Source organism: Oryzias latipes, chromosome 15 (assembly GCF_002234675.1).
Source record: "Oryzias latipes chromosome 15, ASM223467v1".
NCBI lineage: Eukaryota > Metazoa > Chordata > Actinopteri > Beloniformes > Adrianichthyidae > Oryzias > Oryzias latipes.
The window spans coordinates 25,210,253-25,226,332 of record NC_019873.2 but is presented as its reverse complement, the minus strand read 5'-3'; the positions used below and the strand labels follow the sequence as shown (position 1 = coordinate 25,226,332).

General features: G+C 41.2%; 1 protein-coding gene across 2 annotated transcripts in view; it reads left to right on the top strand.

The window, feature by feature from the left end:
* The window catches only part of slc35f3 (solute carrier family 35 member F3), a 43,797-nt gene extending 27,812 nt beyond the window's left edge, over nt 1-15,985 (top strand). For both annotated transcript variants that reach the window (XM_020709676.2, XM_011484572.3), the window contains 6 exons: nt 6,845-7,184; nt 10,100-10,319; nt 12,605-12,730; nt 13,115-13,307; nt 13,398-13,487; nt 13,895-15,985. In XM_020709676.2, coding sequence (XP_020565335.1) covers nt 6,845-7,184; nt 10,100-10,319; nt 12,605-12,730; nt 13,115-13,307; nt 13,398-13,487; nt 13,895-14,136 — 1,211 coding nt within the window. In that variant the 3' untranslated portion in view covers nt 14,137-15,985. The remainder of the gene's footprint in view (nt 1-6,844; nt 7,185-10,099; nt 10,320-12,604; nt 12,731-13,114; nt 13,308-13,397; nt 13,488-13,894) is intronic.
* The last annotated feature ends 95 nt before the right edge of the window (nt 15,986-16,080 follow it).

Here is a 16,080-nt window from a genome sequence, read left to right as displayed (position 1 = left end):
GTACACACATGTCACATCAGATTCCATAATGAGGGGAATGAAAGAGGAAGAATCCAAACTATACCTTTTTCTGTTAGAAAGCATTTCTGGCTTTGAATTGTAAAAAAAGTCTGTTTGGGCAGCCGCTGAGCACACACCTGAAGTAGTTTGTAATTTATTGCTTTTGCAAAATATTTAATAATTTATCCAATAAAGTGCTGGGACTCCTGCCAGTCTTCAGAAAAACTAGTCATCCATCACTCTCCTTCTCTGTCCTGAAGCTGTGTGAGATCAGGAAGATTTCCCTCTAACTAGTCATTTTTGGCACCAGTTTTACACGTTGATGCCAAGAAGATTTTTTCTGATGCTCTAATACAATCATGGCAGACACCACCACATCTAAATGACAATGTTTTGTCATGTCGCCACCCGGTGAGCCATCAGAGGGCTGCGGCACCGACCTGTGTGATGAGCAGCTGTTGCAACATTTGTGCAGGTCACGCCAGAGACAAGCGGCAAGTGTTCCGCCCGTCTGCAGGGAGCTCGCCTCTGCGTCCTTCGAGGTTGAAGGAGAAAGCAATCAAAGCTGAAGGCGAGTGGGATCAGTAACATTTGTCCCACCCTTGTCTGCCCTCTGGGGCTGTTGCTCCCTCAGCCCATGCGGTCCAGCCTATCAGCTGGTTGATGCGGCTGGATGTGTTTTCGACTCTGGTGTTATCGAGTCGGACAGGCTTGCCAGAGGAGCTCGCCCTGGTGTGTTGGACAGCCTCTTCCTGACAGGTTTGCCTCGCCGAGCTGACAGAAATGAGAGCCGCAGACTCCCACTGTCTGTCAGGCCCGCAGATGACAAAGACTGGGACTGCTGTCCGTCTGTCTGCGGTGATGAAACTACTGCTCTGGTTCATACTTCAGAACATTTCCCCCAAGTGTCTCTCAGCTTTCAAACACAGACCGCCATCTTTCAAAAACTGCCTTTGACCTGTGTGTCAGATATGACAAACCAAATAAGTGATAGGAGATTGAAGGGAGTTATTTTGGCTCCTGATTTACTGATTGATTGATGCTGTGTGACAGCCATAGACAGGTTTAAGGATGAACGATGATTTTGCATTTGCTGGCCTGTTGCTGATCTTGAATATTTTTACCCAAAAGTTTCAATAAAAGATGAAGGTAGTGATGATAGGCAAATGATACAGAGGCTTCGGAGCCTCTGTCACTCTTCCTGAGGTGGGGGTATTCGAAGTGGTGTCAGATCGAAAGACCTATATAGACAAAAACTTGTCTGCTTCTGTGAATAATCATTCCAAATCAACCACAACTCGCCAACTTACAAACCATTATCTTTGAAGGGTTTCCTTAAAAACACTTCACACACTAAAAAGCAATGTTCCTCAATTCAAAGACCATAATCATTTGCACAGTAGGAAAGATATTTAATCCTGAAAGAGAGTTTTAGTATAGTTTTAACCCTTGTGCTATCCTAGGCACTTTAACATTGGGATTTGGGTCATCTAGACCCACTAGACAGTGCGCTGAACCTTTTTTCTTTAATGATTTGTGAACCTCTCTGGTGTCCATGGATTACATTAAATCTTTCCACCTTTACCCACCTTTGTCATGGTAGGAATAACACCTCAATGTAAGGGTGGGGTCATCTAAGATAGCACAAGGGTTAAATAAAGCTCAACATTTTAAGTCAACCCTCAAAAAATATTTACCATGTAATGGAATTAGTTTTTTATTCTTTGGGTTTATCTGAAATGTGTTTTAGAGCAGTGGTCCCCAGCCTTCTTCAGGCCACAGACCGGGATAAATATAAACAATTTTCATGAACCGGCCTGTACAAGGCAGAAGTGGGTGTCTGTTATTTATTTAGCCTCCAGTTTCCCTTATCTTTTAGACATTAAGTTTATCTTTATTCTCTTCTGCAGATGGTTTGCTTGTGCAGCATATTTCGTGCAGAAACCATTAAAATGTGAGACAGATTTTCCCTTAACCCACAAAGGTTTAAGTGGAACCTAAGAAATTGGACGCTAAAACTTTAGCCTCCTGACTTTTAAGGTGCGACGGATACGTGGAATAAGAGAAAAACAAAAACGTATCTAAAACTGGGATTTTCCAAATAAAATATTGAATGTTCAATTCAATTTTATTTGTGTAGCCCAAATTCACAACAACAGTCGTCTCCATGGGCTTCCAATGTGAATCCATTGTTTGAACAACTTTTTTTCAAATTTTCATTGTAATGCTGATGAAATCCTTATTTGGTATGAATGAACAAAAGCACTTGGATGACAACACAGACTTTTCTGAACTTTATTGCTTTCGTGGGATTGAGTTGGTTTTTTTGTTTTTAGTTGTCCACCAGACGTCATTGAAGACTTGAAGGTTTGAATCTTTTTCGACACAATTGTTAGGAAAGCCTCAGTGCTTCGTGAAGCTTCGCTTGCCCGCCACTAGATGAAGGTAAACTTTGTGCCTAGTTACAGCCAGACTTTTGTGGGGTTGAATCAATACAAACTTCACAGTACAAGAACTTCACACAAACACATTTGATTGTGAGTCAGCTACACAAGTTGACTCATACTCGTCCATCATGAAATGGAGCCGGCAGTAAAGTGAGAGGAGGTGTTTGTCTGCTGTGTGTATGGGGATTGATCTGTTTACCCTCCTGAATCACTGAGGTCTATCGCTGTCGTGCATTCCTGCTCCCACACTGCTCCCAACAGCCAGAAAAAAACTTTCTCTTGCCCCGTTTGTTTCCCACTTAGCTGAGCCCCCACAGTAAAGTGCTGACGCACGGCCACCCTGACAAAGCAACTCAAGCCTGATGCTACCCTCAACGCTGCCTGCCAGCATCCTTGTTCTTGCTTTGAGGTAAGCAGGGCAAAAGAGAGAGACAGGTGGATGGCGTGGCTGGCGGCGTGAGCGACGGCCCCCTCTGGGGCGCAGCAGAGGAATGTTCTCAGCCTGTCATGGCCAGGTTGTGTGATGCGGGAGAGCAGGCAGCCAGGCAGGGCTCTGCTGGCACGTTTTGGATTTGCAGCTATCAGCAGGAGAGATCTGCACTGCAGAGACTGCAGGGGAGGGAGGAGAGCAGTGAGGCTGGTAGGGAATCAGGGAAGCATGGGCTGGGGGGGGGGAGCAAAAACTAGCAGGATGGTGGTAAGATAAATTGTAAAATCCTCTGGAGTGCTCCACAGTGCTTGTTGAGTAAACATCTTATGAGGTAGAGAGGCATTTTGAAGAAAAATGAACACACAGGGATGCTGCAGCTGTACATGGGCTGCATCAGAGAAATACTTTTTTCATCGCTAATTTTGGTGGAAAAACAAACTTCAGTTGGTATAAAATATTAATTTCATTCACCACGTGTCATAACAAAACCTACAGATGACAAGCTCCTATGTTCAGAGCTCCTTCCTGTGTTTGAGGGCTTTAATTTAAGTGAGTGGTTGGGAATGGATACGTTGAGGAAGTAACAAGGAGAAGTCATTCACAGCTGTCGGAGCAGATCAGCGTGGGTCCTTCCCAACACTCTCATCCTGTCTCCAGGGATTTCACAGATTCCTGTAAGGATTTGTGAAAGGGCATTTAGACATAAACTGGGTTTATAGAAAATAGACGTATGTTTAAAATAAGCCCAACTGTTAATAGAGTGACTGAATCTACCGCCAGCAGCTAGCGTTATTTATGAGGCTGTTCATGCTTGAGGTCATGGAGTCACCTTGACGTTTACATTCCATTATGAACTGGTGAGGAGTGCACAGTTAACCATTTAGCAGTTTAAGAGACCTCATTCCAAGTGTTTTCATTTGCAAAGATAATTACCTCAAATTGCACAAGCAGCAGAGCCTTTCCATCTTGCTGATGCGTCCAGTTATGGAAAAATTAATCAATGTCAAGCGTCAATGAAGTGTGTTACCTGCAAGTCATCATTCTCGGCCGCAGTGGTAACAATTAGACGTGTGGAAATGATTGTATGTTTAATCACAGCAGCTCTAGATGATATTTTCACCTTTTTGCTGTATTAAATTACAGATTGTACTCATTACTCATTTGTGGATCTTAACAAGGGGTTAGAAAATAATGATGTATCACTAAATAATGAAAAAAATTAAAGATAACAACCAAAGACAAACAATGTGACAAACATCAGTAGAACAACAACTTCTTCTGTTACAAGGTTGTTAATCTTCAGTAATATTTGAGTCCAGAATCTGAAACAACTATTGATTCTGTACAGTTGATGCCCATTAAAGAATCACTGATGAAAATCGTGTTTTTTAACATCAACTTATGACAGATTTAGTGTATCATTTGTCAACAAAAGGTCTCATAGTTCACTCATTTTACCGTAGTATACCGTATATAAATTCTGGACAGATAATCTCTGATTTCTCCTGTTGAATTCTGAACAACAAAGAGGAAGTCTATAGACTGGATGGACTACAATTTAATCTGTACTCAGCTTAAGAAATGGCTAAAAATGGAAAACTGTGTTGGACAAAGTGAAGTAAGAGATTTGAGTTGGGTTTAGTCATGGGTTCACCCATCTATCATTACAAAACCCACATCCCAATGTTTGAATTCAGAGTTAAATATTCAGTTTTTAACAGGGGAGTTGATGAGAAAATGCTCATTTTTTAAATCAGCCCCCACTCGTCATTGGTGTAAGTGGAACATTTGGTACTTCTGGGTTTGCTTCATATTCAGAAACAGAGTGTGGGGGCATGATCTTAAAAGATGGGGTGTGAATCCCACCCCAAATCTTTGAATATGCATCTTTGCACTGATCCTGTTTTTCAGTACAGGTTTTGGACTGAATCTGGGGTCGTCAGGTGAAGCTACATAACTGTCAGTCTTATATTTTGTTGTTGTTCTTTTTCTAGTTCTGGTCATAACCGGGCCAACAAGGGCAACTATGTAATGTTTCCAGGGAGTTTTTCCTGCTTAAGTATGAATGCAAACCAGATGAAAGCGTGAGAATATTCAGTAATCGATCCCCCAATTCAAGAAAAACAAAAGGCAACAAATAAGGAGTAAGGAAATGTTTCCTTCTTTTCTTTATTGCCCACATGAAGGTGTAAATTCAGAAATACAAGTGTTTTTGTTTATTTTGATGTGAACAGCTTCATCAGAGAGCTAAGTGTGTTCCGTGTCACATTTATTTTCAGGGAATCTGTCTAATTGTGTCAGAGCTGGAACTGCTTAGCTGGACCTCAGAGCCTCCCTAGGGGCTGATTAGCTTGGCCCATGGCTGCATTCTGAAGATTATGATGGGGTGCAGTACATGGAAGAGGTTGGTGCCGCAGGATGTCGGACGGAAGCCCGGGAAAGACAAAAAAAAAAAATGCAGCTTAGCATGTGCGAGAGGTGACCTTCAGAGCGAGACAGTCTGTTCAGAATAGAGAACTGCATCTCTTACCCTTGTTCCCATGTCTGTAGAAAATTTTATCTCTGTCTTTATTTTTATTTTTTTAATTCTTGCTGATTCAGGACAGCAACAAATTAGAATCATCTCTCACTGGTGCCAGATTTTAGGGTTGTCTGAACCGTGATGTTCTTCTGAATCAGCTGCGGGGTTCATAAGTCAGGATGCTCAAACAAAGCAGCATCTTAACGCCACCACTTAGACTTATTTATTTCTTTTACAAACCCGCAGTGTAATATTTCTAGTCCACTCAGTCGTCAAAGGAGGGGGATTAGCATCCCAAAAAAAATCCTGTTAATCTGTGAAATGATGAGGCCACCTGGCAAGGTCAGACGCAGCTCCTGCAGGATAAAGTGGTCCCCTTTATTGTGTATGATGGATGGTCCCATTGTCTGCAGATCTGAGCAGCACATTCATATGCAAGATACTGGGTGTTTCCTGTTGCACGATGCCCACCTGGGTCATCAGTTCAAGGTGTATGATGAAAATGTCATACAGGAATAAAAACACAGGCTTCGCTGTCCTGTTGATGCTGTGACGTAAACATTTAAATGCATCCCTCTAATTCAGCATAAATGTAAAACTGCAATTTTTTTATTCCAGCCAGCCAGCAGCTTGCAGAGGAGATAAATGAGCAAAGGCCTCCCTGCAGCAGATCATTACCTCTGGGAAAAAAAATGTCAGGGAGGTCCCTCCTTAACTTTTTGGAAAGAAGCCACAGGAGAAGCATAATGCTTATTAAACAGCTGTGCATCATAAATATTAAAGCATAATCAATACAGACACTTAAACCTGTCTGAATGAATAATGCATTGGCTGGTTTTAGTTGCAAAGTACATAACCGTTTAAAGGATGATGTCGCTTTTCAGGTAACCCAGGTAGTCCGTGATGATGCTGCTGTTAGGAAGAGGCAGCAGGGGTTGTATCTGTGATCTTCAGAGGCTGAAGGGGACAACTTGACCTTGACTAAACAAACGGCAGAGGGCGTGCGAGTCGGCACAGAAAAACAACAGGTCCATGATTTGCTTCACTTCATGCATTATTGAAGACGTACGGAGGTCATCAAGTTCTGGCAGAAGAAATTAAAAAGTTTAGAGTGTAGCAGTACGTGTGCCTTTGTGAGTTTATGGAGACACACATGATTGCACGGAGATTGGATATCAGATCCGTCCCTGTGTCCTCTGTTCAGCTGCCGCCTGTCACACTCGATCACTATATTTTTAACCCGGATGTCTGACTGATTCCTTCAAGTTCATGCAAATGATGAAAGCAGCTATTTATATGTGAGAATAAGCCATAAAATGCAATGAGATCAGTCCAAAAAATTGCAGAAATACTTGTTCCACATCCAGTATCTCTGTATTACAACTGTGGTATAGTGGAAAGGTTTGATTAAATTGACTAATATCACTTTAATGTGTGTTCATGCAGGAGAGGAGCGCTGCAGAGAGAATGTGGTGGGTGCCGCAGACGCACAGGCGGCCGCCGCCACTGGAACGGAGGGCGGCTCCAGCCGGCGGAGGCCCCACTGCTGCATCAGAGTAACGGCTGTACAGGTGCGGAAAGCCCTGTGGGGGATTGCCATGGTGGTGTGCGTGTGCTCGTCCTGGGCAGGCTCCACCCAGCTGGCCAAGCTGACATTCAGAAAGTTTGACGCCCCGTTCACCCTCACATGGTTCGCCACCACCTGGAACGGCCTCTTCTTCCCGCTCTATTACATCGGCCACATGTGCAAGAGTCCAGAGAGGCAGACGCCCAAGCAGAGATTCAGGTTGGAAGATTCACACTGCAACACAACAAGTGAGAGCGCACAGGTTTAATAGTCAGTAGATCAAAGTCATCTTCACAAAGTGTGAAGGTTGAGACCATTAATCCTTCTCCCAAACTTTTCACTGACATGCTTACAAGAGATTAATTAATATAATAACCACAAATAATAGTAACTTTGTATGAAACTGTTCAAATTCTAATAAATGTCTTATAAATGTTTCATAAAGGCTTTAAAAAATGTATATAAATGTCTTTATAAGCTGCATATTAAACACTTATTGGTAAGGTACAGAATGTCTTATAAGTCTTCTATAAATACATCACTAATGCTTGATAATATCTTATAACTAGGCTATTAAAGAATCTTGCTATAAAGCTTTAGCACAATAAATCATAACTAACTTATTGGTGAAAACGTTTCTCTGTAAAACGAGATGTGGCATCAATAAATGATCTTAAGCCACTATGTTAATTTAATTTTTTTTAAATGATTTAACTCAAATTGTGATTTTCTTTTTCTTCTGTCCTTTTTTTCCTGCTGGTATACAATAAATCTAAACAGGAGTCACAATTAAAAAGAAAACATAGATTTATCAATACAATGTGATAAAGATGATTAAAGCTGTATGGATGTTGCAGTAAATACAAAGTGCTTTAACAGTTACAACTCTGTTTATGTGTGAGGATGCAGTCAAGCCTGTAATCCAATTACAAGCCAATTTTATTCCAGTTGTCAGAATGTAGTCCAAAGGACAAGCTTATCTCTTATCATTGCTACCCGCTGCACTATTTGCCTACAAAAGGCAGAGGAGAAAAGGCTGGTGGGCGCTGCGTGCAGCTGAGCCGCGGGAATCAGCTCTGCGTTTCCGTTCCAGCATCGTGATGTAAATCCTCTCGTCTTCTTCAAGGGCTCACGCATGGATGTGTGGCTTCCCGCACTCTTGCTTGTGTGCTCTGATTATCAAAGCTGGAGTTTGCTGTGCGTTCAGCACGCTCAACCCTCTAGTGAATTTTAGACCATTTTCCGAGATGACATTTACAACAGCGGTTCTGTGTTCGTACTTGAAATATCCAGCCTCCCAGAAAACCGCCTTTTCTGCTTCAGGGGAGGTATTTTGTTACTTTGGATTTATTTTCATGAAATTTGTATTACAAGCTTTTGGAGTAATTAATCTGGGCATTAGCAGTATCTTCAATCGATCAATCAGTGTATTATTTGTTATGAAAGCAGAGGCAACCAAAGTGCTGAACACAAAATCAAATATAAATAAAATCACTAAGCAATATAATACAATAAAGAAACAATATCAATACAATCAACAATAAAAACAACAATTAACAAGCTGTCCCACTAGATCTTCTCACTGGAGTTAAAAGCCTGAGTAAAAAGGTTTTTAAGCATTCCAGAGCATTCCAGTGTTTGGGAGCTGCAGCTGAAAAGGTTCAGTCTCCCCAAGTCACAAGCCGAGTCCTGGGAACCAGTAAAAGCATTTGATCTTCAAATCCATCATCAGAAAAATACCACAAGAAGACGCTGAAAACACCTTAAGATCTTCATCCGTCTAACCACAATAGACTGTAAGTTTGTGTTCACACAGCATGAGCTTTTTTTGTTTTTGCAGCTATTTGGTAAATGTCAGATGGGAGATCTGATGGATGCTGCAGAAAATTAAAACCTATTATTGGCCAGAATGTAGAGCCTTCACATCCAAAGTCAGAAAAAAATGAAGTGCTGGTGAGCCTAAACATGCTTGTCACTGATTGAATGAGGTGGTTATTGAAGGAGGGTAAGAAATGTGCTTTTAGTGCACACTCAGCTGCCCGGCGTTGAAACCTGCTCTACAGTGTACAGCTGGACACTCTGACCAATGTAACACCTGCCGCTCTTCAGTTCATCTGGCTTTATCGCTTTTGCAGGACCAGGTTTCCCGGGGAAAGAAGTTTGGATTTTGAGAACACAGCTAAATCTCCAAAATAAAAGTCTGAACTACCGAAAAATGAATTTTCAGAGTAAAATCATTTATTCTTGAACAGAGGAACATGCATCATACTGAGGAGAAAAGACTGAAACAGCTTGATTGCGACCACTATGAAGTACTGTGGAACAAAATTTTACGGCGCGCTTCCTCTCTTACGCAAAGAGACTGCGCCTCTCTGACACAGGCCAGTGACTTTTAGGCTGTCAGCTTTTATTCAAGGACCTTCTGCTCCAGCTTCTTTGGTGCTGTTAAAATCTCACTTCCTTTGCAGGATGACGCCCAGACTTGAGCCACAGTTCAGAAACTCTTTATAAGTGACTACTTGACCAGGAAGACAGCTCTGGAAATGGAACTTTAGGAGTTTTGTTTTCAATTAACTCCCAGAAAATTGTTTCTTGTGGTAAAATCTTAAAACTCTGTAAAAAATAGAAGACCTGCACAGAAGCTGAGAAGGAAAGAATGTGAAGAAGGATAAGATAACTCTTTATTTGAGGGGAAATATATATTGCAGCATTACGGAGGAAAAAAATCAGTTTGTTTAAGAAAAAATAAGACACCAGATATTTACACAATCATCCAGGGAGCTGGTTTTTTAGGCCATTGCACCAGAAAACTTGTGATTCTTGTTGCAAAACCCTTTTTTATTGATTTTTCACAGCTCAGAATTATCTTCAAGCCTCAGTCACATTTAAGTAAACATAGCAATACATGTCTTATTTGAATCTATATTAAAGTATTACAGGGAAGAATTAGATAAAGCAGCTGAGAAAATGCTTGTTTTTATTCACCAGATTATTGAGCTCAGTGACTTTTAGTTTAGCGTTTTATCAAACAAACAAGGGAATTGTTGCACTGAATTGCAATTTATTTATTATAAAGATGTTTTCTTTCACAAATATTAGTTAATTTTATATCCCCCTTTTCCCCTCATCAACAGAGAGTGCTGTAGGTTCTTCGGGGACGATGGGCTGACACCCAAGGTGTTTTTCACCAAGGTAGCCCCCTTCGGCCTGCTGTGGATCCTCACCAACTACCTGTACCTGCAAGCGCTCAGGAAGATCAACACAACAGACGTGTCGGCGCTATTCTGTTGTAACAAGGCCTTCGTCTTCCTGCTGTCTTGGATTGTTCTCAGAGATCGCTTTATGGGGGTCAGGGTGAGTCTCTGGACAGCTTGTGCTTCTGATGGGTGTTGGACTTCAGCCATACATGTCAGAAATCATTATTGTAAGTTACAAACTGATCTCTGAAGGCATAATTTTATTTTTTAAGGAACTTTTCACCAGAAAACTATATTTACAAATTGGTTTTAGCACACATTTCATATACAATTGCTTGCAGAACTATTTTTTCGGAAGTTATTTTTACCAAAGATCTGCAAATTAAGAATAAGCAGCCAGGATTTGATTTTATGTTTTGTAAACAAACTTCATGTCCAAACTCCAGAGTAAATTCATCACATTGTGCTGAGAGAAGTTCAGACACTTCTTACGTTTTGGCTCAGTCTCACTGTATAACCTTCCAGTGGTGCACTCCATCATTTTTAGAACACAGAAAGAAGTACAAGTTGTGAGCTAAAAGTGAATTAAAAGTTTTGCACCTCCTTCATGATGTCACATTTATTCTGCACCCATAGACCCTAAAGAAAAACAAATGATTTGTGATGCTCTGATGAGATTTATGTTTGCATGCATGCGTTTAACACTCAGCAGTGGGGAGTGGGATATCCGCTTGACAGCGCAATCACTAATGGTTGATTGATTCACGCGTGGCGTGTGTCTTGCACGTTGAGTCTGGACAAAGAGAAAGGAGATGAAGAGCCGATGAAAAGCAGTGTTCAGTGAGAAGGACCCCATGTCTCCGTTAAGCCCACCGTACCTCCACCCCCCCAGTATTTGTAATGAAAAAGCCTCAGTAAGCGACAGTCCTGTACTCCCTCTCTCTGATGCTTGGTGGAGGGATTGCAGTGCCTGAAAATCTGCAGCAATGCAGGGGATCCTGGATGTGTGGGTCACGAAGGAGAAGTGGCTGTGAAATAAGCATTACTACCTTTAAATGGATATTTTTACAAGTCATTGACTCAGTCAGCTGATGAAAAGGTAACACAGAAATCAATTTCGTTGAAGTAATTGAATATTTGTGGTATTGACGCAAAGTAGGATCATTCATCATTCATCATAATTAGTGGTTGCTGATAGTCGATATTAGTTCATTTTGAACGATCCGATTCACTGACCTTAAATTGATTCAGGACGTCTTTAGCCCAAAATTCTACCAGAGATAAATATCTGGGTACTGAACAGTGCAGGTAACATTTTCCAAATTCATTGTGTTTCTTGTAAGATAATCAAGTGTAAACTAAATATGTGTACAAACAAAAAAGTGAACAATGGTTAATGGCAAATCCATTCACATTTTAGTTCCCTAATGGTCACTGTTGTTTTTCCACATTAAAATAACACACATAGAATATTATTTGAACATTTACCACTCTGTTTGGTCAAATAATGGGCTGGAATGATAATTTTCTGCTGTCATAACATGTGTGTTGTCTGCAGTGATAGTTGTTTTTACGGTATAGTAAAATAAACCTACATTGCTTCAATCCAAATGGTATTTTTTCAGTAATATCAATTCTAATGATTTTATATTATTTCGAAATGATTTTAGAACGCTTTAGGTCGATTCGATTAACAACTTGCCTCAGAAAGATTGATCTGTTTGGATCCTAGAAATATAAATCTGTTCATCTGTTAAGTCGATAAATCGTTACACCCCTAAGGACCACTGTTGTGATGGTCCATGTCATTATTCAAAGACATGCCTCTTCTAACCTCTTACTCTAATCTGAGCAGACCCGCTACCAATAATGCTCCAAGCAGAATGAAAGGTGCTGCAGAGATTGGCAGGATGCCTGCAGTGCAGAAAAAAAATCCCAAATTGCAGTGTGGCTTTGGTCAAGCAAGGAAAACCACAAAGCTCGTCTATCTTTTACTCCCCTCTTGATCCACTCAGCCAGCCTGGAACATGTGCCCATTAAACGCCCGTGTGTGTTACGATCACAAAGAGGGACGCACATGAAAGCTTTGCTTTCCTGCTGGCTGGCTGTGATCAGGAGGAAACGTGTCGTCTTGAAACTGGGATAATCGCAGAGGCAGGGGAGTGGGAGTGATGGGGGGTGGGTATCTTCTGGACGGGAGAGCAGGAAACCAACAAACCCTGAGCAGGTTCCTGCAAAGCATGTGTGTTTGCATGTGAGAAAACATAAAAACAGCACAGCGCACATTTGTTATCGACTCGCACCCCTGGGAGGTTTGGGATGCCTGCGCCCGCAGAGGACACCGCATGTGCCTGCTGTGTCGCCACGCAGCATAAAGGCTCCTAATGAGCAAAGTGGGGGCAGAGTGCCGCCCATCCATCACTGGGTGTTGTGTCTCCCCAGATAGTGGCTGCGATCTTGGCCATCGCCGGCATTGTCATGATGACCTACGCTGATGGATTCCACAGCCACTCAGTCATCGGCATCACTCTGGTCGTGGCCTCTGCCTCCATGTCTGCACTCTATAAGGTCTTTGTTTACTTCTATAAGAGAACCATAGGAGCATGCATAGGATAAATAAAAATAACTTGACATGCATGCATGTATTAATAGTTATTTCTTATGTAAGAAATCCTGAGCTGCTTCCCTTCTGGTTACATAACTAAGTGGCAGAAGACAGGAGGGGATCATGAGTCGAAAGACTGTCAGAGACGTGTGTGGATTTATTACAGGCTTCAGGTGGTAATCTCTTGTACAAATGGGAAATAAAGCCAAATTTAATAAGAGCTTTGCTGCCTAATGTGATAAAACAATGGCCTCCCTGCATAGGAGGGAAACTCTATTAGCACTCCTGTTAGCACCCTATCAGGGAACATTTCACACATAACCCCCCTGTGTCTATCTTCATCCCAGGTGCTCTTCAAGATGGTCCTGGGCAGTGCCAAATTTGGAGAGGCGGCGCTCTTTCTGAGCATTGTCGGAAGCGCCAACTTTGTTTTCCTCAGCTTTGTGCCGGTCATCCTGTATTTTACACATGTGGAGTACATTAGCTCAGCTGCAGACATCCCCTGGGCCTACCTGTGTGGGGTTGCTGGCCTTCTTTTTGGTACAACAGTAGTGGTTTTGTTTGAAAAGCACTTTAATGACATTAATGACCATTGGTGTTCTAATTCTTTTTTTTATTTTTTTTCCACAGCTTTCAATATCCTCCTGAACTTTGGAATTGCCATAACCTACCCGACATTAATTTCCCTTGGTATCGTCCTCAGCGTCCCTGTAAATGCCTGTAAGTCTATTGCACTACATTATATGCGTTTTTGAAACAGCGGCCTCTTTGGGCTTTTTACGAAATATGGTTGGTGGCCAAAACTGATCCAGATTTGTCACATTTTAGCTACGTCCATCAATAAAACATTTCAAAAGGATTTTTATGAGTCTAAAGGAGCTAAAACATAGAAATTTGAAGATTTTTACAGATTTGTGCTTCATAATTTATATCAAGTTTTTTCTACTTTAAGTTTTCTTAATTGTAAGCCATGAAACACGTGGGCTCCTCCTGGTGGTGGAATTAGGAACTTAAAATCAGAAATAGTTTCTTTATCAACAAAGGTCAACCAGTCAAAATGCAAAATATTTCATGTATTTCTTTTATAAAGTTTGGGCCTCACATGTGCAAATTTCTTGCTTTTTCAGTGGTGGACTTCTACACTTGTGACATAAATTTTAACATGGTGCGCCTCATTGCGGTGTTCATCATCTGCCTGGGTTTCCTCATGCTGCTGTTACCGGAGGACTGGGATCAGTGCATCATCCAGCTCATCACAAAGCTGCGCAAACGTGAAGAGCCAGCAGAAAGCAACGGTGAGGCGTGCGCTGGCACTGGCCTCAACTGGAGAAGCAGAGGCAGGACGTCCATGACCACGTTTGCACATTGACTCTTTGACATGTGACCATGCAAACACAGACATTAGAAGGCTTTTGTTTCTGTTCAGGTCCCTGAGTATACCTAAAACTTGAATTGATTGGTGCACTGACATATATCAATTGGGATCGTTCTTCCCCTCAAAGCAATCAGGTATACTGATTAAGTATTGTATTAATTTTTCAAATCTAATTTTTCATTTTTTTTCTGCACATTTGAAAAATTGAGGGAAACAGGACGCTTTAACAAACACAAACACATTTACGAACCGATCAGATCCAAAGACAAAGGCCTAAAAAGGCCCACAGAGGCACATTTTGAAGGAACAAAGAAAATCTGCCTTTTGTGTAATGTATGGACTGTTTTGGTAGGATACTCTGAGGATCAATTTAAAGACCCACGTTGATCATATTTTAAAAGCGCTGCCAGTGGTCTTTTAATTATGATCATGCCGTTTTGTTTTATTTTCTAGGACATAGTTTCTGCAGAGCGGCAGTAGTTCATTTGAAGTTTTCTCCGAGATGTGGGCGGTACTGTTGGCAACCGTCCCTCCCCGTTGCTGAGAGCTCTCTGTTTATATGCTCTGCTGCTAGCTTGCTGCCCCTCACACAGCTACAAGTTACAGATGCAACAACATTTGTAGGCCATATAGGAGCTATCCAGCCAGTTTTGAACAGGGAGCTTCGAAACCGCCAGGTGTATTTTCTAAATACAATCTATTTCAAATTGCCTTTTTTTTGTCTGCTCCAGATTGCCAATGAATTGGGGGGAAAAAAAACAAAAACCTCAGAAATGTAATTTTGAGCTTAATTTTCCAAACACTGTTTTCATCGGAGTGGGTCTTTAAGTCTGGGAGAATATGGTTTTCACACTGGCCTCCTGTGCTTTAGTGCTTTTCTTTTGCTAACATTTTGCTTTGAAGGACATTATAGCCGGTGGATAAAAACACATTTGATGGCTAAAATTAGTCCCTTTTAGACTCCTAGTTCATTTGTCAAATATCAGGATCTTTGACCATAGAGGCGAATAGGCTACATCAAAACTTAAAAATTCCCCTTTGAGGATCTTCAACATCACCGATGACCATCACCGGGCCTCACTTTGGATTCTGAACACATCTGCTTTGGCACTCAAAAACCCACATCTGTCGCACTTCAGTTGCATTGTTTCTTTTTCAAACGTGTCTCACTGTGGTTCAAGCAGAGGTGTCTTAACAGACTCACTGTGTTTGCTTTTCATCGATCTAATTTCTGAGGCAATTTGACAAGCTTGAAAAGCAGAGGGTGACTGAAGAAGCCTCGGAGAGCGACCGGCATAAACTCTGCCTTTCTGTGAATGTATGAACATCACTCCACCACACTTGCTTGCTAAGTGCTGTGCATTTTCAAACAGTGCCACCACAGACTTCTGCAGAGAGACTCCTTAATACTATCTTTCTTTTCTGAGGAAGAGGCATCATTGCATTTGCTGAGAAGGTTTTTATATATATTTTTAAATTGCTGACTAACCTCAAGAGGAGCAACATCAAACGAAGGAGCATGCACATACTGTACGAGCAGATAAAGCCGATCAGTCCACTTCACTGCCTTTTTTGTTTTGTTTTGCAATAGCGTACATAAGCACTGTTTTTCATTGTCATTCTTGATGACAATTAATATGAATAATGTATTCCTCTGGAATTATTGCAAGACATAAATGTAAACCTTTGTAAGGAATGATTTTTACACTAAAATGCAGCATATATGATTATCATATTTGAGGAGGAAATGGTTAAACGTGTGAATAAAAGATGGGTATAAAACGCTGGGTATTTTTAAGTGTAATCACGTGTAATATAAGTATAAAAGAATCTTTTGAATATGCTTTTTTGTCAATCTCTTCATTCAATGTTCAGTCTCTCGAATGATAAAAATGAATGACTAATTTATTTGTCTTAGAAAAACTAATATCACTGGTC